We start from the raw sequence: 22,636 nt of genomic DNA, 5'->3' as shown, positions 1-22,636 counted from the left end.
ACAGAGATTCTGGAAGGAATTTAGCAGGTTTGTTTTTGTCCATATTTTAGGGGAGTTTACGATGGGAAAATGTTTTATTCTGTTTCTTTAAGTTCCCCAAGAAGAGCGATAAATGTTTTTTTTAATAAATTTGTTAATACTTTTAGCTAAATTTTTTATCCATAAATGTAAGTTTTCTGATAAAACATCATATTGCTGTCGTTTTCTAAAGGATGTGGAATTGTACATAAAATCAATATCAGACTCCACCAACAAAAAGGCCCTCAAAACAATACAAATATGTGAATTTTTGCATGTATTCATATAATTATTTCTTTACCCCTGGTTTTGTGCGTTCATGTCCTTTTCTTTTGTATACTTCATCTGTTTGTATGTTTTGTACTCATTGTTTGTTCAATAAAGTTCATTAAAAAAATCCCACTGACAGTGTATACAAAGTTTGACCATGATTCAGAGGTTGCTCAGCAGAGAGTGATTTAACCCTTTCATGCATGAATTATGACAACCTTAATCAGTTTTTTTTCACAAGTATTTTTATTCATCATTAGGCATGAAAAAAAGATTTTTGAACTTGATTTTTTTTAAACATGTACTTTTCATGTTTTTACATGTCCACTTAAATGGACAACATATGTTTTGACTTATGATTTTGACAAACGAATGAATAATATTCACTGTGTTGTGTTTATGTGCAAGTATACCATCAACACTGATACAAATACAAGAAAACAGCCTATGAATAGCTGTCCACTGTAGTGACCACTATGCGTGAAAGGGTTAAAATTGTGCTGATCAACGAGAGTGAAATGGACTGCTACGACTGGTCAGAATTAGCACGTGAGAATGTTATAAACGTTACCGTTTAAAAAAAAAAAAAAGGAAAACACGTTCTGTCTTTTTTAACACTGGACGCTAGTCTTGATTTCGAGGACTTTTACTGTGAAAGAAAGGAACAGGAAGACGCTGTTTTTACACGTACGGTACATAAAACCTAACGGGTTTCTAGAATGGAACCGCTCAGCGAAAATTAACAGCAAAATTATTCTAGCAGTAATTACAGGATCACGATGAAGACAATATGTTTTTATTCATGTTGCTTCTTTTTTTATTCCACGTCATCTGCAGGTAAAAAGAAAAAATTTTGAACTCATCTGACCCAGAGCAGGGCGTCAACTTTCGCTTTACTTTAAAGCTCTTTTTAGCCTGATTTTCACGAAAATAACTGCTGATAAAAACCTCACCAAAACGAATACCTTTTTTATTACTCACTGTGTGATAACGGAAACTACAGCTGTGTTTGATTATCGTCGACGGTAGCAAAGTCTTTACTGTATAACGTGGTATGTTTCGTGCCATAACATATTTGCCCCGTTGAACAAGTGTTTAGAAGGTTTTTGGATCAATACACACATTACACACATTTTTATAGATGTTGGTTTAATAATTTAATGTCGATGTTACAAACGCATGCAAAACAGATGCAAACCAGATGACCAGATTTGGTCAAATATCTTCGTCAGAGTAAAAAGAATGGGGTTAATTTTGTCGTTGTTTTGCTTTTCTCTTGTCACATAGACTAATTTCCTTTGACTCCAGCGCCAATAATGCTAACTGAATCAGTATTTATATCCTGGGTAAAGTATTTATATCCTGGGTAATGTAAGATATATATTAGATTCCAAGACAATGAGAATATTATATTTTTCATTGTTTCTACCCTATCTGAGTTATTGTGTTGAAGTATGGGGGAGTACATATGTGACTAATATGAAACCATTATATTTATTACAGAAGAGAGCGCTTAATTATGCATAATGTTAAATATAGAGAACACACTAATAGTTTGTTTATAAAATCGAAATTATTAAAACTAGAAGATATAGTGAAATTACAGAAATGAATTATTATGTTTAGGGCAAAAAATAAAACTACCTCTTAAGTTACAAAGTTTATTTGTATTGTGTTCATAAAATGGGGATGGCAGAAGGAAGTTTTATTTTAAGCATCGGTTTGCTCGAACCACACAAAGGTAAATGTGTCCAACAGTCATAGGCATAAGAAACTGGAATTCTCTCAATGATCATCTTAAGTGTTGTACAAATGTTTCTCAATTTAAAATCTGCTATAAGAATAAAATGATAAACCAGTATGAAGAAATAACCGAATTTAATTGTAGAATAAATTATCCTTTTACTTTGATATGTGGTGGTATTGCTCATTGTTGAGTATATTGTTCTGTTTGGTTTGTTTTGTTTTGTTATGTGCAGAATATTGTCAGAGTGTAATTTTGGTTACTTGTATTGTCACAGATAGGGGGCAGGTGTCAATAAGAATTTATTCTTCTTCCTTCTCCTTTTCATGCATGGAAACAGTGTTACTTTAATTGAAAGAAAGGTTGTGTATGGGAAATGAATTACCTTGTGTGAAACAAACAAACAAAAAAATCATACTGAACCAATCATGTTTCTGACATTTTCTCTGAATGTTTTATTTACTTTTATTTAACACTACAAAAATTGTTTATTCCACAGTGAAACACTCACTGCAGTATCTGGTCACTGCATCCTCTGGAGTCCCAAACATCCCAGAGTATATGGGTGCTATGATGCTTGATGACATTCAGCTGGGTTCCTGTGACAGCTTCAACAAGACAGTAGAACCAAGACAGGACTGGGTGAAGAAGATGCTTGAAAACGAAACTGAGCTGTTGGAGAGATTGACTCAGGAGTGCTTTAGGAATTGGAAAAGCTTTGGAAAGCATATTTCTAGTCTGAAGGAGCAGTTCCAGAGTGAAGGTGCAGTAATATATTTTTTTAGAACAATTATGTCAATTAATAAGCAAAAAGAAAACAATTGATATAAAATTATTTTGTTAATTATCAGTTAAAGATTTTTGAAGTCTTATTTTTGTTTTCACCAACTGAATCATAAACCTTGTTAGTGTGAGCGTTCTTTAAACAGGATGATGAAGCAATAGTTCGAGTTTTGCATAAAAAATAATTAGACAGTGATATAGATTTTTCCTTTAAAAGCTTATATATATATATATATATATATATATATATATATATATATATATATATATATATATATATATATATATATATATATATATACAGTGGCGTGCACAGACATTTTGGGGGGCAAGTGCTCCAGGGGGAAAAAAGGGCACTTTTTGCATATGTGGAAAACCTTTTCTTTTTATAATAAAAAAATCGCACAGGTTAAATGCAATTTGACTTTTATTTCAAAACATTCTCTAAAAATCAAAAATCACACCACAAAAAGATAAAATCTGTATCCAACTCTAAACTATATACATACATATTCTCAAGTGTCCATTAAATGGAGTGTACTGCTCTAAAGAAGCATCCTTCTTGGTGCCATGTCTTTGTAGATGTTGATGACCTCGTTGTAATTGATCTCCACATCTTTCTCAATGGCCAACAAGAGGAGATCAGACAACCTTTCTTCTCCACACAAACTTCTTAGTTTATTTTTGATTATTTTTAGCTTTGAAAAGGATCTTTCAACTGTCGCAGTTGTCACTGGTAGTGTTGCATAGATCTGAATCATTTTGACAAAGGCAGGAAAGATCAGCTGGCCATTGTTTTCCCTCAGTATCAGAAATATTTCTCTGAGGTCTTTTGAACTAAAGCTGGAGTGGAAGACCTTTAATTCTGTTTTGAGCTGGTCCTCATCTTCTCCATAGAATTCACAGAGGATGTGGACAGCTTCAATGGCTTCTGGGTTTGGTGGGCCTACCCAGTTAGCATGCACAGTTAAGGGCTGGAAGGACTGAATGATTCTGGCCGTTGGGCTTCCAGTATTGTCCCCTTTGAACCTCCTGTTCAGTTCCCCAGTCATGATGTCCAGAAAGGTGAAATATACACCACTCCTGAAATATGCCTCCACTGACTCAAACTGAGCACCTACTTGAGACACTGTGGTGCTGTGTTGGAAACGCACTGGAACTTTCCGCTTTCTCTCCTGACCAGGCACCACGGTAGGTACTGGAATGTTGAAACTCTCTGCCTTCTCTGATGCACATCTAAATATCTCTCCAAATTTCTCCTCAGACCTCATGGTTTGCAATGTGTGAAGCACACCATCAATTACCTTGTAGGCAGTGGAATGGTCCAACCCTTCTTCCTGCAGAGAATCTGATGCCAAAGCAGTGACTTCGAATACTGGTGTGGTGATTTCCATGCAGAGAATGAACATAAAATTAATGGCATTTCTGTACATCTGAGCATCACCTTGGGCCAGGTTAGGTGGGTCACTGTCACTGATGTCATCAAGGAGCATCAAAATGGCGTTCAAATTTCTCTGAAGTGCCTTCAGTGCTTTTTCCCTGCAAGCCCATCGAGTATCTGACAGCTGCTGGAGCTCCATAACACGTTGTCCAGGAAAGAGAGACTCCTGAAATTTGACCAAGGCAGCATGACGCTTTGGGGAGCCTGAGCAAAAGGCATACAATTTCTCCACCAAGTTGAAAAATGTCACAAAATGCTTGCTGGACTTTGATGCCTCCACTAGTACCAAATTGAGGCAATGGGCTTTGCAGTGCACATAGAGGGCCTTCTCATTGTGTGCACGGATTCTAGCTTGGAGACCTTTATACATGCCACTCATGTTGGCTGCTCCATCATAGCCTTGACCATACATGTTCTTCATCTCTAGGCCATTCTTTTGCAGAAACAAAAACACTGTATTCTCCAGCTCCTGGCCTGTAGTTGTATCAACATTGCACACTTCGATGAATCTCTCCTTTATTTGCATATGATGAAAATATCGCACAACAAATGACACTTGCTCTTTGTGTGAAACATCAGAGGTTTCATCAAGTAGAATGGAATACATTTCAGCCTCTTTTATTTCACGTTGTATCTCCTTCCTGATGTAAGTTCCTAGTGCTGCAATGATGTCATTTTGACTTCTGTTGGAAAGCAGTGACACCTGGGGCCTTGTCTTGGTGGCTTTAACTGTGGCAATTTTTTCCAAATGCATTTTCAGCACACTATCGTAGCGGGAAAATACATTGACTAATTCACGAAAATTGCCACGGTTATCACTGGACTCACTCTCATCATGACCTCGGAATGCTTGTCCCTGACGTGCAAGATACACTGTTAGGTCAATTAATCTTGTCAGGATTTCTTTGTTTGTCTGCATCTCTCGCTCTCTAACTTCCACCCCTTTTACGTCTGAAACATCAAATGCAGACTGAAGGGCCTTTTTCTGGAAATTGATCCATCTAACCATGCTTGTCATGTGCATCTCTGCGCTGGAGTGTTGTTTGATTTTTTCAAGAGCAGTACTCCACTTTCTGATGCCATCAGTTGTCCAGGCTGTTCTGCTTTTATATTTTTCATCCGAGAGGAAAAGCCGACAACTAAAACAATGCATTGAATTAGCAGTGGGTGAGTATTCCAGCCACACATTAGCAGAAAACCACTGTTTCTGGAATGATCTCCCCTCAGTTTTTGGGTAAGGTATATCAGGCTGACATGGGCCCACATTGCAGCACATTGAAATGTATCTGTCATTGCGCTTTATTTTAAATGTATGCATGTGTGTTGGATCTGTTGGGTATTGTAAAGCTGCTAACTTTGACATTATGTGATCGATCTGTTCTTCCTCATTGTGGTCTTCAGAGAGCACTACATCAGTGTCTGTAGGCCTAACTGAACCTGTTGCTGCATTGGTCGCGGCTTCATCTGTTTCTATATCTCCCTCTTCTGCTATGCTGGTAGATGGCATAGAGCTGCTTCCCTGCTGTGACTGACTACAATGGAACAATAATAATAATAATAGTATTATTATTTATCATAATAATAAGCTTAAACAGATAGTTTTAATAATAACCCATACTGCAAGTCTTGTAACATAGAAATAACTTTCGTAGGTACAAAATAATAGTTAGCTCAATGCCTGCTGATTAAGTTCATTAAAAACTAAGTGTGAACAGCTTTTAAGATTTTCCAATAGAATTAACTGCAAGGAGCAGGTTACATTAAAACATTAAAATAGAACCTGACTCTGCCCTTGACTCTGACCTTTCATCTTCATTTTCCTTTGCTTTCATCCAGGAGAGCAGAGAACTGCTTCCCTGGGCTGCCTGTTGTAGATCCCTTTCTTTCTCCTTTCTCAGCCTCTCTTTCCTAGGCATTATGCTTGCTGAAATTAGTAAATAAATAGACCAAAATGTATGAGAACGAATAAGACTGACTGTGGTCATTACAAGAACAGGGCAGAATGGTCGTTTTCACAGGCAATTGGGAACTGCCTATTTTTCCTTTAGCAAATTAATGTGTTAATGTTGCCAATATGTTACACCAAAAAAAATTAACATGTCTAACCAGTGCTTCTCAAAACTTTTAACATGCACCACCCCCAACACCGTACCCTTCAAACTACCAATAACAACGTCACTGTTCTGTCACAATCAGGTCACAACACAGTGCGTAAATGTCTGCGAGCATCGCTGAGTCAGTAACAACCAGCTAGGCTAAAGACTGCATCTTTAGACAGTTGGACGGTGTTCTAACTTTCTCACAGGAGACACCTACTAAAGACAGTCAAAGACATTAATTTCAATCTTACCAAAGTAGGACAGTAGTTGACGTTAGTTATGGAAAGGCTAATCCACAAAAACGGAGAAACGTCCATAATTCTATTATTCATAATCATGTCAAGGTTTTAGGTTTTTCTGCAGTTCCATCTCTAAAAAGTGTGATGTCTTCCCGTCACTGACTTCAGTTTGAAAACTTTGTATTTATTCACAGATTTCCGTGAGATCATCCTAAAATTTGTAACGAAAAATGGGCTCAAAAGAGCCCTCTGCCTAACGGCATGTAGCCTATAGCATAACGTGATATTTTCAATAGTGTATGCAAAAAGGTCGGAATTGATGGAGAGTGGGGTTGCCTAAATGGTTTAGGTTACATTTTAAATGTGTCGTTTTTTTGTTTATCCATATGGATGGATGGAGGGGGCAAGCTGGCAAAGTTTGTCATGTGCAGTTTCTGACAGGCTACTTCACAACAAAACAATTGCAGGTTGGTCTTAGAGGGCAAACAGAATAATTTCACTCGATTCATGGGTTACCTGACTGGTTGGGAAGGGAAAGAGCTGCCGTGTTGTCCGCCGTGGCTCCGAGTCGCTATAGTTAGCCTACTATGCCTACTCCAAGTAGTCCTATGTCATGCCGCTGCTACACGCCTCACAACAAGTGAACTGCAAGCGTGTTCACGTGACACGGTGACAGTGAAAAAGCGACAGGGTTCGGGTGTCTTTGAAGAAGGGGCACAAATCAAGCCATTATTTTCACACCTTTTTAAATCGCGCAGCTTTAAAAAAAAAAAAAAAAAATCACGTCTTTCAAAAGGGCACTTTTTTGGACTGAGGGCAAAAGGGCAAGTGCTTCAGCACCACCTCGTCTCTATCTGTGCACGCCAGTGTATATATATATTATATCATACATCCATTGGACGTAAAACTTACATCTTATCGCACCAGCATGCATCTGCTCTTATATAACTATCATTAGCTTACAGCTTTAAGTGTTTAAGTTATGTGCTGACTAAAAATGAAGACAAGATGATAGTTTATTAAATATACCTGTAATAAAATTAGCATATTGTCTCGATGGAATTTAGCCATCTGCTCCTTGCTATCTAAAATATAATAAGGACACTGGAGTAAATTCTTGACCATCTCACACTTCTGTTTAATCAGTTTGACTAACCCTCTGTTTGACATTTATTCATTTGTGTGAAAACTATAACTTTAATCTCAGCCAAACCGATTTACTCGGAAACAAATAAAACACTGAAAAAAGCCAAACAGTAACGTTTTTAAGTTATCTAAGTGACTTATATATCATGTTTAACCTGAGTAGCCAAAACCATGGAGGTCTGAAAACGATGTACTGGGGGGTTCGCTACCCCCACTAGCTATCGAGCTGGTCGGTAACAGACGTCTCCAGCAACCTTGGAACACTTTTGTAAATATGTGATGTCTTGATAAATCAAGCAGGTATTTGAAGTTTACACAGCTACTTTCTTGCCCTAAAACATCTTAAAACTTTATTTTGTGACCCAAAAAGAGTAATATTAAAACTAATTTCCAACAATGGCGAATTTGCTGGGCTGCGCTATGAATTCTGGGATAGGTTGGGCCACGAAGAATACACCCGACCAATCCTTCAAATCTGCAGAAAAGGAGGACGCATTTGTCGGCCGCATTTGGGGGAGTCTTTGAATTTGGACAGTCTTCGTCGCATCGCTGTGATGTAACAGGCCTACAAATGCAGCCTCCGAAGGATGTGGCCCCTAAATTTGGACACAGCTACGATACCAGAGACTGCTTATTCTTCTTCTGTGGTGCTTAACGGCAGCTGGCATCCTTGTACATGCATTGCTGACATATTTTTTTTTTAGTCCGTTATTACACTCGTAAATCCTACTACTTATTCCTCGTCTTTCAGGATCTTATAAAGCTTCAAACGATGCGCGGACTATTAAATTAGTCTAGGGGCGTTTTTAGCCCATTTTTGGAAGTGCTGAAGCACCCCAAATGAATCAAAGCACCCCCAAAGATTTCTTACTTTTTTTGGCAATATTTGCTGTTTGTGTCACACACTACTAAAAATATAAAAACCATACAGTACTTGGTTGAGACACAATGTTTTAACAACAAAAGTATAGATATCCCCCCCCCCCAAAAAAAAAAAAAAAGGTTTGTTCCAGCTCACCTCTCCTGCAGTGTTGAAAACGTGTTTTCCGATGATGTTTGCTACCCTACAATCTGTCCTACTCTGTAGTAAAATCAGCGACTTTTGACCATCCTGTTGCTCCCATTGAAATTTATACAGTCTATTTATAATCTAAAATTTAAAATTGTCCGTAGCCTGCTGTTGTTACCACTGTCCTGTTTGAAAGCTGCTTATTTTGTCATATGTGCATGTGCCAAGGTACTAACTAGATAACTGACTGGATGCCTATTAACCTTATAACTCCTGTTGTGTGTGTGTGTGTGTGTGTGTGTGTGTGTGTGTGTGTGTGTGTGTGTGTACAGAGAGACAGCCAGGTTCATAATGGATACAAGGAAGTTTTTTCAAAAAAAGGAGCCACGTTAAGGTAAAAGTTTAAGATCAAATGATCCGTCAAGGAATAGGATAATGTTGGATCAGTGTTTCAATATTTATATCTTTTATTAGATGTACATGTGGTTTGGTTATTTGCCTTTTGGTTGAAAGTACACTGCGAGAGGACTTTTTATTAGAGATCTTAATAGTATTTTTTTCATGTTAATGTAATTTTTTTTCATCTAATTGAATACAATATATTTGTGTATGATTGTCAGGTTACGATATGTATTTTTTTTATTCCAATCCATTCTTCCTTTCATCATTTAAATAACCTTTATCAGATTTGATGGTTTTGTTACAGAGTTTAAAAAAAGTGTTTTGCTTTTCTTTCATAAATGTGGGGATTAAATTGTGTTAAAATGTACAAAACAGTGATGCCATGTTTTATGACGAGGACCCAGGCACAGAGAGACTTGATGCATTTAAGAATCTTATGATTTAATAAAGAAATTTGCCGACTTGAACAATGATGGTAAAATTATGATGACTGATAATGGAGATGAAGACAACAAACAAAGAGGACAGGGAGGAACAGGGGTTTAAATGCACCAAGGAGACAGTCAGAGAGAACTCTGGACAACTGGAGACATTTAAGGATGCAGGGACTGACAGAGACAAGGAAGAAGTCTCATCATAAAGTTTACCTTGCCTGGCTGGGCAGCTCTCTGGGTGCTCAGCACCCCCAAAGCTCTGATCCTAGAATCACCCCTGAATTAGTTGTTGACGATTTTGATAGTCGACGTAATTGTGGCTGCCTTACTCTGGACAACTGTTTTTGTCATGTAATTGGATTTCACTTTGTCAGGCCTCTACCCTAAGACTTGACCAATTTGAGTGTCCCACCTGAAGGCTAGGCTTCTGCTGGTCTAGCCTTTATGGTCACTAAGGCACGTAAACCCCCTGACCGCGTTAAGGGGGCAATCCCTCGGGAAAACAGAGAAGCAAAAAAACAAAAAAAAACAAAAAAAATTAAATGAAACATTGCTCATCAGATTCTAACAATTAAAACAGAACATTTACCTTAATTGGATGGCCTAATTCAAGTAAATTTGCAAAATGAAGTAAGAATAAAATAAGACCTCTCAATATAGCCAATACTTACAAAACGGGTTGGTATAGTAAAAAAAACAACAACATAAACACCTGTTTATTGTGGTTTCATGGAAAATCAAATTAACAGAGAGACGTTAAATGCACCTCAGTGCCTGCCGTAGCTAAATGAGAGAAAGTACGTTCTTCGCAGCTGGTTGGTTAATAAATTGGATTTAACTTAACCACAATATTTTGACATGAGTTCTTTATAAACTTGAGTCTAACATGTGGCAAGATGCGTCGCATGGATGTTTAGCTGGGGAGAGTGGGAGTTCTCTGCTGAGTGCTGTTTGAGCCTGCGCAAAAACAGAGCACGGAGGCATAGAGCGAATGAGACGTGAAACCTATCATCTCATTTGTGCCTTTTCCAGTGGATTTTTCAGCTACTATAATAAATCTTGTTCATATTCAGTTTGTGGGTAATCTATTATTTTCTTTCTCAACTTTTAAAAGTTTGACTTAAGGGGGCAAGGCGTTTGTTTAAGGGGGCATTGCCCCCTCTTGCCCCAGCGTATAGCCGGTGTTGTGCCAAAAAGTGATTGTCTGCCAAAAACTGATTTCCAATGTTTCTGTGTATTTTTTATGTGTAATATCTTTACGTATGTTGATAAATAGACTTCGGTGAACATGGTTTACAAAGAAGTTATATATAGAATAAAAAATTATCTGTTTTTCAAGTAACTTTACAACTCTGTGTTATTGTACTTACATTTTAACCAATCTGGTCCTTTACCCCCACTTAAAATATTTTTACAGCACTATTGTAATATTTGCTGCCATTTCTGCTGTCCTCTTGGCCAGCTTACTCTTACAAAAGACATTTTTAATGTTAATGAGATTTTTTTTTAACTGCATAAATAAAGGTTGTACAAAAGTCACTGCCAAAAACTGAATGCGCCTTCTACCTTGTTACACGAATGTTGTTTGTGGCTCAAGATGACTTTATGTCATCCATAAGGGATGCATTTGACATATGTTTCACATATTATAGCCCAACGAGTTACTTATAGCAGTTTAAATACGAGCAATCAGTTTTTGGCAAATACCGGAAATCAGTTTTTGGCAGACAATCACTTTTTGGCACAACACCGGCCCGGTGTTGCTGCTTTACCAGGTGTAACAATTAAGTTTAGCATCCAGGCATCCATGAAAATAGAATTTATTAAATTTAACACAGTTCAAAGTTAGCACGAAGTTTGCTCGCTAGTTTCCACCTAAACATGATATTGCATGTTCTGACTGAGAGATTGGTGAAAAAATTATAACGTACAGCTCTGCTATCACTTCCGACATAAATGAAAACAGAAATCTAAACAGCAGTGACGTTTGTCATGTTGCAGAATTCCATCAACTTCATATTCATATTTGATTACTTATTCTTTTTACCTCCGTTGTGGCTTTGTGTATATTTAGTTTAATATTTGTATCTCATGATTCATTCTTGTTGTAGTTAGTATTTACTTTGTTGTGTGGTTGCTTTAGTTTATTAGAAGTTTAGGACTCTTTTCTGTGGTTTCTTGTGAATTTATTATTTAATTTCAGTTTCTGTTCTGGTTAGTGATGTACACGTTGCTTCTGCTTAGTTCACCTTTGTGTCCCAGCGTTGTCTGCATTTCTCCTTCCTTGTTCCCCTCTCTAGTTCTTTAGTCATCTATGTCGATTTAACCCTCGTTTCCTAATCCGTTGTGGTTTCTTGTTTTATTTTGGTAACTGTTATTCTTAGTTTCTTGTGTTACATTTACTTCCTCTGCCCAAATATTTATACTTTCCAACCATGCATCCCACGTGTGCTCTCCTCTCACTATCCCATGAGTGCGTTTGGGTCCACATCCTACCTGCCATGCATCATATCCATGACGCAGTGCACCCATGACAATGTGCAATATTAGAATATTATACTGCTATCTCTCTTTTCTTTGTTTCTCTCTTCAGGTTTTCACATTTTACAGAACAGAGAAGTCTGTGAATGGGATGAAAAAACTGGAGAGGTGACTGGATTTTCACAGTACGGTTATAACGGAGAAGACTTTGTTGAGTTTGATCTGAAGAGACTGACATGGATCGCACTGAAACCAGAAGCTGCTATTACTAAACAAAGATGGGATGCTGACAGTGTTAGAACAAAATACAAGGAAAACTTCTTCACTAACATTTATCCAGAGTGGATGAAGAAGTCTTTGTCCTATAGGAAAAGCTCCCTGCAGAGAACAGGTAGAGTCACACAACCTGATGTGGTTTCATGGACGCAGTAGTGTTTATTTTGTGTTGCATGGTCTTCCAAGAAATACAGTTGTATGACAAAACATTTTGGGATTAATTTTGTATTTAATCATTTTGTTTACAAAAAAACAATACAAGAATACATTATACATTTTCAAAAATTAAGAAAACCATATGCAAGGGTAGTTGTAGATAATATAACATTTTAAAAGATTGTAATGAAATCAGTTTCACATTTTTTTGTAGCTCATTCCATTTAAAGGCAGCAAAATATTTTAGTTTAGCGTAAACAAGAGGTACACCTAATGTTAAAATATACTGTGATGTGTTTTCAAATCCCAGTTATCTCTGTACAGAACTCTGGATTGGCTCTCGTTCAAGGGGTCAGAGTCTATGAGCCTAGGAGTATTACCACTATAGGTACCACAATAGAAACTAAGTTGGGAATTTACCCAGCAACTAACTACCTCATTCTAAATTTCTACCCTGCTGCCCCCTAGCTGACGCACCCTACTAGCAACCCTGAGTAAGGTATAATCGACAGCCAATCTAGGTACTAGTGGCAGAGATGAAGATGGAGGCTTGAATGGAGCCTGAGTGATGAGGGAGAGACAGAGATGGGGAGGAGGTGGATTGCACCAAGCTGTCTGTACGGGAGACTGACAGATGCGCAGTGAGATTTAAAGTACGAGGAGTGAAGACTGATTGGCCTGGAGAAAAATCATTGGTTTAGACCCGTCATGTCACAATTAGCTTCACAGTGCGGGAAAGTGGAAGTTATGTAAAGATTATATTAATCACTAACACACAGGAAGCAAATAGATGAGTACCTTCCTTATTGAATTTACGCATAAGCTTCATTACATTACTTTATTACTGAGTTTAAGAAGCTTCTGATTGTTTGAGTCCATTTGAGTTAATTGGTGACTAGGGATGGGTACCGGTGTCCGGTGCCATCTGACATAAACGGTAGTAACCAGACCGAAAAGCAGCGCACATTTCGGCGCTTTATTTCTGTGCTTTTTTTTCCTGAGCTGTGATACACTTCTAGCCAATCATTTTACGTTTCCGAGGATAGTAGGCGGGGCCAGGTACGTACATTCATTTAGAGCAGAGCTACAGATTAAAAATGCCCAAGGCGAAGTGGTCAAAAGTCTGGCTGTACTTCACAGCAAAATCTGCAAACTCAGCAACCTGCAACAAGTGCTTTAAGCTGATACTGTGCAAAGGAAGTAACACCTCAAATCCGATGAAACACCTGGGACGCATAGCGTTTTTTTTTTAAAAGCCGAGAAATGCACCATATTTGATGGCAGCAGCAGCCGTTCTTCTCTGCGTGAGTAGCTTAATGTTGTTCGCGTGTAATTTACGTTGAGTAAGCTAACCACGTTATTACATTAATGCATGTAAGGTGAACTAGCAAACATCATCATAGCTACATGCGGCTGTCTTCTTGTTTGATGGCAGATACTCCCTTCACCCTGGCCAAAAAGGCTAAAATGACCAAAGAAAAAGTGGAAAACAGTTAAACATGAGAGGTTTTTGGACAAAGTTTGTGTTTTTTCCATTGTTTAAGCACTGCTTCCAGCTAAGAGTGATACCATATATGCCCCATAGCTGCAGAAAAGGCTAACATTGTTATCTTTTTACATAAAACCAGCTGAATATGAGAGGTTTTTGGACCAATTTTGTGTTCTCCATTCTTTAAGCACCGGTTTGAGCACCGTTTGAGCACCGGCACCGTTTCAAAAGTACCGATTTGGCACCGGTATCGGATAAAACCTAAACGATACCCATCCCTATTGGTGACACACCTGTGGATGAAAATAAAGGCACACCCCAAACACAGAGCCTCTTTCTTTGACATCATGTGAAAATCAAGAGAGGCATCTTCCTTGGGGGGCTCAACCCGGGGTAGCGGTCATGTCCGGTTGGGGGCTCTTTTCTGACTATTTCCTCGTGGCTGCGTGCAGCGGGGCTAGGGGAGGGTCTGTGATGATGGACGTGGGTTACTGACCTGGTAGCCTGTCTGCCCCTGGGTGGGTCCGGGATGGGCGTGAGGGTCTGGGGGCGCTCCATCTCTGAGCCGGGGCCCTGGCTGGGCCTCGGGGCCTTGGGTCCTGGTTTGTGTGTTGCCGGGGTTGTGGGCGGGTGGGTGCATGGGGGCCCATCCCTGGCGCAGGGTGCCGCCAGTGAGTCGAGCCGCCTGTGGGGCTCTTCAACCGGTGGGGGAGATTGTCACACCTTGCAGGAGCTTTCCTCCCCTCAGGAACTCTCTGCAGGAGGGGGAGATACAGGAGAGGTGGAGGAAGATCTCAGCCTGGGCGTCTATTGTCTCATGTAGTCTGGAAGACGAGTGGATGGTGGGGTGGGTGCAGTTTTCTCTGTGGTGGGGTTGGGTGGACTGTCCCGGGCTCTGTGGGGCCGGGCAGCGCGGCTGCACTGGGCCCCGGTCTGGATGGGCCTGGGCCCCCTTTCCCTGGCGGGTCGCGGAGTATGGGGGTCACCTGCCCCTCCCTTCCTTCCCTCCCCATCTCCAGCTGCCTCCCTCTTCCCGCTCCACCACAACCACCCACACATGCAGGGCCTTGGAGTAGGGGTGTGCCACCAGGGTGCAGAGGAGGCTACCCCCCCCCCTGTCCCCTTCTGGCTGCCTCTGCCTCAATTTTATCCCACAACTTAGACATTCACATTACTCACACCCTCATTACACATACATATAGGATCTTGGGGGTGGGCACAATACACGGAGTCCAAGTTACCATCAGGGTGTACACCTCACCCCTGGCATCGTTGCCCACCTCTCAATTTTAAATACACGTAGACATTGAGGGCTAACAGGAGGGACTATGCGCTTACCTGCTGCTCTCTGGCAGGTAGCTCCATGCCCTCCTGGGTTTTAATTGCACCTTAGAACACACATGCATCAACACTACAATGAGCGGGTGGAGGGAGGTTTGGAGTCTTCTCTCACCCCCGTTCTCTGCGGCCTGCTGGAGCGGGGGGGCTAGGAGGAGTTGGCCGTCTGGCTGCGGTCTGGGGTGTGGGGCCTCCCTGCTGCTGCGGAGTCGGGGCGGTCTGCCTCTCCCCACCGCAGGGAAAAGGGTAACACCACCTGGGTCTGGGTGCGGTTCCCCCCTTCAGGGGCAAGGGTACCTAGACCCGGTTTGTAGAGTACGCTTGGGGAGTGTGATCGTGTGTACAGCGTCTCTTTATGTCTGTCTCCACGTCGGTTGAGTGTGAAGTGCACATGAGAGCATGAGGGTGGGAATGGATGTTTGTGTCTGTGTGTGCCTGTATGTTTGTGTCTATATGTCAGGTTGGGTATCAGACGCCACCTCTCTGGGGACATCTCGGGCCCTCCAAGGTTTGGAGGCCTATCTCCACCCACCACCACTTCCCCTGCCGGTGGCGGACTCCCTCAGGTGTCGGTGCGTTGGTGGTTCTTTGTATCTGGGGGTGGGCGTCCGGGTACACACCGGCTCACTCCTTGGCGGCCGCTTATTGGGGCTCGCTCGGGCCATTTCGGAGGTGGGGTGCCCCCGGCCTCTCGGCCTGGGGCTCGGTCACTCAGGCACAGCTGGCTGCCGGCGGAGCTCACGGGCGCGTCACTGCAACTCCCCCTGGCTTCTGCTCCGCGGCTGCTGAATGAGCCCTCATCTGGGACTCTCCTTAGCTCTTACTGGGACAGTGGCGCAGCTGCCCCTCTGTGGGTCTTCCTTGGTCTCTTGTGTTCTGGGGGCCTCTGGATGTCTGGAGTTTTGATCTCCTCCATACCTGCTTGATACCATAAAGGACAGGGCTGTGGCTCCCCACACTCCCTAGCAGATCATTACATGGAGAAACCTTTGGAATGCAAGCATGCTGATCCACACAGGTATGCACACAGGTGTACACATGGGTATTCACAGACGCGGACTACAGCTTTCTTGGCTGCTGCCTCAAAGCACACTGTGCGCTGTCTATCTTGCGTGCTGCACAATATCGTTTATTATTTAGTAACTATTGATATCTACTGCTAGCTAGTTTATTGTGATGGTGTTTTTTTTTTTTCTTATTATGTTGCTCTTTGTTGTTTGCTGTCTCCTCTGTTTTTTTTCTCCATACAGGTGACCCAGGAGTTTTTTTGGTTTTTTTTTGTTTGTTTTTTTCTCTCTTCCCCCCCTTCTCACCGTCTCTTCTCCCCTTTGGTTTTCTTTCTTTCTCTCCCTCTCTTTCTTTCATTCTTTCCCCCTGTCCTATCCCACAGTCATGTCTGTCCCGTTTGTAGCAACTGAAAATAAAATAAATTCATAATTATAATAAAGGTCAATCAAATGGACCAATATGGCAAGGCCATGATGATCCACTTGGTAAAATAAATCCGCTTGGCATCTTTCTTGGCCTCAAGACAACAATTCTGATGGCTAAAGATCCAAACGGGACAAAAAATAAATAAATAAATAAATAAATAAATAAATAAAAATAATAATTTCACCTCCTCACTATGTACGACTCTGGATACTGTAGCTCCTGTGAAAACTAAGGTCTCTAATCAGAAGTACCTGACTCCGTGGTATAATTCTGAAACACGTACCCTAAAGCAGATGACTCGTAATCTGGAGAGGAAATGGCGTGTCACAAATTTAGAGGATCATCATTTTGCCTGGAGAAATAGTTTGCTGCTTTATAAGAAAGCCCTCCGCAAAGCCAGAACATCTTACTATTCATCACTGATTGAAGAAAATAAGAACAACCCCAGGTTTCTCTTCAGCACTGTAGCCAGGCTGACAAAAAGTCAGAGCTCTTTTGAGCCAACCATCCCTTTAACGTTAACTAGTAATGACTTCATGAACTTCTTCACAAATAAAATTTTTATCATTAGAGAAAAAATTACCAATAATCATCCCACAGATGTAATATTATCTACAGCTACTCTTAGTACCATTGATGTTAAGTTAGACTCTTTTTCTCTAATTGATCTTTCTGAGTTAACTTCAATAATTACTTCCTCCAAACCATCAACGTGTCTTTTAGACCCCATTCCTACAAAACTGCTCAAAGAAGTCCTGCCATTAATTAATTCTTCGTTCTTAAATATGATCAACCTATCTCTAATGATCAGCTATGTATCACAGGCCTTCAAGCTAGCTGTAGTTAAACCTTTACTCAAAAAGCCATCTCTAGACCCAGCAGTCTTAGCTAATTATAGGCCAATCTCCAACCTTCCTTTCATATCAAAAATCCTTGAAAGAGTAGTTGTCATACAGCTAACAGATCATCTGCAGAGGAATGGTTTATTTGAAGAGTTTCAGTCAGGTTTCAGATCTCATCACAGCACAGAAACAGCTTTATTGAAGGTTACAAATGATCTTCTTATGGCCTCTGACAGTGGACTCATCTCTGTGCTTGTCCTGCTAGACCTTAGTGCAGCATTCGATACTGTTGACCATAATATCCTATTAGAGCGATTAGAACATGCTGTAGGTATTACAGGTACTGCACTGCAGTGGTTTGTATCATATCTATCTAATAGACTCCAATTTGTGCATGTAAATGGAGAGTCCTCTTCACACACTGAGGTTAATTATGGAGTTCCACAGGGTTCAGTGCTAGGACCAATTCTGTTTACATTATACATGCTTCCCTTAGGCAGCATCATTAGAAGACATAGCATACATTTTCACTGCTATGCAGATGACACCCAGCTCTATCTGTCCACGAAGCCAGATAACACACACCAATTAGTTAAACTGCAGGAATGTCTTAAAGACATAAAGACCTGGATGGCCGCTAACGTTCTGCTTCTTAATTCAGATAAAACTGAGGTTATTGTACTCGGCCCTGAAAAGCTTAGAAATATGGTATCTAACCAGATTCTTACTCTGGATGACATTACCTTGGCCTCCAGTAACGCTGTGAGGAACCTTGGAGTCATTTTTGACCAGGATATGTCCTTCAACGCACATATTAAACAAATATGTAAGACTGCGTTCTTCCATCTGCGCAACATCTCTAAAATTAGAAATATCCTGTCTCAGAGTGAGGCTGAAAAACTAGTTCATGCATTTATTACTTCCAGGCTGGACTACTGTAAATCATTATTATCAGGATGTCCAAAAAACTCACTGAAAAGCCTTCAGCTGATCCAAAATGCTGCAGCAAGAGTCCTGACAGGGACTAGAAAGAGAGAGCATATTTCTCCTGTTTTGGCTTCCCTTCATTGGCTTCCTGTTAAATCCAGAATTGAATTGCACCTGGGACTGGATCTCCAAACTACATTGTAGATGACAGACAGTTGGTGTCGTAAGCCACCCCACCCCTATTTTTTCACACTTTGGCTCATGTGACGAGGCACATAATCAATAGTGGGTCAATAACCGTCTCAAGGGACAGGGTTTAGATACATGGGACTCTCTGCTATTTGCCCCATGGTCATGACAATTTGCATATTAATGATCATGAAACTGACCTCACGGTCCATTGTTATTCAGTGGTGCGAGTTTCAGTCATTATGCAAATGTACTTTTTATTTATAAGGTTGGGGAAGCCTGCAGTCAGCTGAGACTGTGAAGGTCACTTGGATGAGTGACAAAACGTTTCTCCCACTGAAAACGCTACGTCCAGATGAACAGACAAACTTTTGGGGATTACTTTACCTGGATGATTGAGCATGCATCAAGACATCTCCACCATTTGGTTTCTCGGATGAGAGCTGAAACGTCTACAAGAAAGTTAAAGTCCAGTTGCTTTCTTTACAAGCTTCATAGACTACCATAACTTGGAAGCCTGAAAACCTACACAGAAAATCACTCACAATTATTTTCTGCTGGTACTATAATGTTTTATATCTAACACATACACTGTACATTTCCTCCTATTGAATTCCTTCTTTGTTTTTCTTTGTATCCTGGTCTGGTTTATTTTCTAATTGCTACTTCTTCCTTCCCTCTGCCTGCATTGCCTCCATCTGTCTCTCCAGTTCCTCCCTCAGTGTCTCTCCTCCAGATGACTCCCTCCTCTCCAGTCAGCTGCCATGCTACAGGTTTCTATCCTAACAGAGTCATGATGTTTTGGAGGAAAGATGAAGAGGAGCTTCATGAAGGTGTGGATCCTGGAGAGATCCTCCCCAACAATGATGAGACCTTCCAGATGAGTGTTGATCTGAATGTTTCATCATTCACACCTGAAGACTGGAGCAGATTTGACTGTGTGTTTCATCTCTCTGATGGTGAGGACGTCATCATCACCAGGCTGAATGAAACAGTGATCAGAACCAACAGAGGAGGAAAAAATACAAATGGTGAGAAAAGCTCATTTAATTCATTTTGTTTCCTTATACTGTGGATTGTCTGTAATCCAGTGTTTTGTCCTGTTTTTGTGTGATCTCAGGCAGAATAGCTGCTACTGTAGGAATAACTCATGGAGATCCTGTTAGAGTTGGAGAAAAAAAATCAGTACTTGTATATAATAACTGTGTCTCTTTGATTTAAAATGTGCCCAGTGTTGGTGCTGCTAACATCCATCCATTCATCCATTTACTTCTCCTTCTCCTTATCAGGGTGTTACAGTCCAAAGACATGCAGTTAGTGGGGTCAGGTTCATTGATGATTCTAACTTGCTCATAGGTGTGAATGTGAGTGTGAATGGCTGCTGTTAATATTCTTAAGAGAAAACTGTTTCGACCATAATCCTGACAGTGATACTGGAACTTACATTTCAAAATGCGAGTGTTTCTAAATAATAAAACCCTTGGTTTTTATTTTTGGCTTTATAATTGAGGAGCTGAATACACAGAACTCATGTCAAAGGGTTAAAAAGTCAGCCACCTAATTTTAGTGTGCCTGCTCTGCTTAACTGCAATATATCATGGTATCTGAGTGTTGTATAGTGTTACATGTATAATCACATCAGTAGATCTTGACATAGAAATTATGCTGTCTTCTTCTCACCAATATGTGATTTACATTTTAACTATGTGATTTCTGACTGATCAGAGGAACCCTCAGACATGATGATCACCATCATTGCTGCAGTGGTTTTTTTCAGTTGCTCTCGTCCTCGTTGCTGCTGTTTGTGCTGCTGTTTACAAGAAGAAGAAAGGTGAGAGATTCAGCTGAGCTGATGCTCTGATACAGACTGCAAAGCTAAATGTCTCTGGCATTCTTGAATATTTATTTTTTTCCTATTATTTCAGAAACAAATACTGAACAATGTAAGTAAAGTGTTTTTCATTGTCACTCTGATTTTCATTGATACTAAGCCAGTTCAAGATTAGTAGGACTAACAGTTTGTTTTTCACCCTACAGCTCGAGACAACGCCTGTGATCTCTCTACAAGACTGAATTCAGAGACCGCATAGACAAACACAGCTCATGATGGACAAATACAGACATCTTCACCTACATAATAAAAAAAGCAAAGGAAATTGTTGATCTTTTCTTTTTTTTCATAATGACAGGTATTTTCATTTCTGGTATTTTTGTATCCAGTATGTGATTATTCTGGGTTTTTTGTTTTGTTCTTTTTTTGGAAAAAAAAGGATCTACTTTTGGATCTACTTTTATGCAAAAAACACTAACCACCTTCTAAACTTAAAATTACAGTTATTCAACTTAATTTATTTATTTTATAAATACCAACTTATCACTATCCATTAGCACTATCTGATCTCCTTTATCGTCTACAATTGGGTTGGTATTAAAGAATCTGTGCTAGATGTATTATGTTCTTACCTAGGGATGGGAATTGATAAGAATTACTTAATTACTCCCAGAAGAAATTATTTATTTATAGTATTGATTATATCATTTTCACATTTCTCTATAAAATAACCTGAAATGCATAAATACCATTTAACAATAAAACCTACAATTTACCTCGTGAAAAACCATTATCCATGTTATTATTTTTTAGAGCTTGTTCTGTACGTTTATGTTTATCATAGGGCTAAGAGAGATTCTAGCTCACACCTGCAGCTAACTTAGAATGACTAATTAGCCTTAACCCACACATGTATTTGGACTGCTGAGGAAGCAGTACTCAGAGAGAACACAGTCAGATGCAGGGACAACATGCAAGTGTGTACATAAAGGCCTCAGACTAGACTTGACCGGAGGGCCATGCTGCTCAAGCTGTTAAACATGTTTTTAAGCTAAAATGAAATAATTATTTTGTTTCTGAAATGCTTTTAAACTGATCTAATCATATCTAATCTTAAGTTGAAGCAACATTATTTTTTCTGCAGGTGAAACTGAGAATATATTATATAAACTGCTTTGGTTTAGATAATGTGTTATACCAGGGTTTTAACCAGCTGAATAACAGATATAAAGGTTTGTTTTGTTTATTTGTCCCAAATATGGTACAATGACACTAGTTTGCTAGTATGGGACACCTATGGGTTATCAAAAACCTCTGAAACCATACAAGCCAATAAAATATAAAACCTTACACATTTCAGAGAGATTTATATCCATTTGTGACACATTATCTATATTAACTAAAAATAAAATTAAAGGGAAGTGTTAAAATGATAAAAAAGAATATTAGAATAGCAGTCAAATACTAGTTACATTACTTAACAGGGAAACTATTTCTGCATGGAAAATGGACTGAAAGGCAAACCAATAAACAAACATACACATACACACAGAACAAAACAAAACAATTAAAACAAGCACACAGTAAACATGAGCAGTGTGTTATAACAGTTGTGTCATACAGCTATAACACATTAGAGCCAGAAGGCACCTGACTAGTTAGCTGGTATTCTCTTAGCATCCTAACAAAAGTGGCACTCGTGAATAAAGTTACCTTGGTGTAAAAATTCAACTTTCAGACTACATGCTAATAGTGCTTATAATAAAAATGCATGTTAACATTGATCATGTGAACCACCTTCAGTTGGGATGCAGTGATGAGAACCTTAACAATACAGTTGCATTATTTATCCACCAGGTGGCTCCAACTATTCACATGTTGCTCAAGCACATCAATGTTTTCACACCTTCATGAAACTTATAAGGAAGTTAGATCTAAATGTCTCTGAAATGTAATCATTTCAGACATCTTGTTGTTATGGATGTGAATCCAACCAATCGGGTCAATCAGGTTTTTTTCTCTCTCTTTCCCTCTATCTAGCCACCTGTTTATCAAGTAAAGCTGTGGGACACAAATAATCTTTTAAGT

The 22,636-nt window shown here is 39.8% G+C and overlaps 2 protein-coding genes across 2 annotated transcripts; one reads left to right on the top strand and one right to left on the bottom strand.

Annotated features, from left to right (window-relative positions):
* The first annotated feature begins 911 nt into the window (after positions 1-911).
* Positions 912-20,851, top strand: LOC146548678 (major histocompatibility complex class I-related protein 1-like). Its single transcript, XM_085263089.1, has 7 exons — positions 912-1,125; positions 2,532-2,795; positions 12,179-12,457; positions 19,428-19,748; positions 20,443-20,548; positions 20,643-20,660; positions 20,755-20,851. The coding sequence occupies exons 1-6, from the start codon at positions 1,068-1,070 to the stop codon at positions 20,653-20,655; spliced, it is 1,041 nt and encodes a 346-aa protein (XP_085119215.1). The 5' UTR covers positions 912-1,067; the 3' UTR covers positions 20,656-20,660; positions 20,755-20,851.
* Positions 3,302-5,763, bottom strand: LOC146548679 (uncharacterized). The gene is made up of 3 exons (XM_085263307.1): positions 5,340-5,763; positions 3,996-4,010; positions 3,302-3,746 (listed from the first exon to the last, which is right to left on the bottom strand). Exons 1-3 carry the CDS (start codon positions 5,761-5,763, stop codon positions 3,361-3,363), a joined length of 825 nt encoding a protein of 274 aa, XP_085119433.1. The 3' UTR covers positions 3,302-3,360.
* Positions 20,852-22,636: the final 1,785 nt, after the last annotated feature.

The sequence above is a fragment of the Mchenga conophoros genome, linkage group LG22 (genome assembly GCF_057382185.1).
Source record: "Mchenga conophoros isolate Kocher_MC1m ecotype Shallow Benthic linkage group LG22, M_conophoros_male_GT1.1, whole genome shotgun sequence".
In the NCBI taxonomy this organism is placed as follows: Eukaryota; Metazoa; Chordata; class Actinopteri; order Cichliformes; family Cichlidae; genus Mchenga; species Mchenga conophoros.
The sequence above is the reverse complement of the archived record's forward strand: the minus strand, read 5'-3'. Positions and strand labels throughout refer to the sequence as shown.

Excerpts from the sequence above, each read along its gene's own strand:
- LOC146548678 (XM_085263089.1), top strand. The coding sequence starts at position 1,068 with ATGAAGACAATATGTTTTTATTCATGTTGCTTCTTTTTTTATTCCACG. Across the intron at positions 12,458-19,427 it reads AAGCTCCCTGCAGAGAACAG|TTCCTCCCTCAGTGTCTCTC; the intron begins GTAGAGTCACAC and ends CTGTCTCTCCAG. Across the intron at positions 19,749-20,442 it reads AGGAGGAAAAAATACAAATG|AGGAACCCTCAGACATGATG; the intron begins GTGAGAAAAGCT and ends CTGACTGATCAG.
- LOC146548679 (XM_085263307.1), bottom strand. The coding sequence starts at position 5,763 with ATGCCATCTACCAGCATAGCAGAAGAGGGAGATATAGAAACAGATGAA.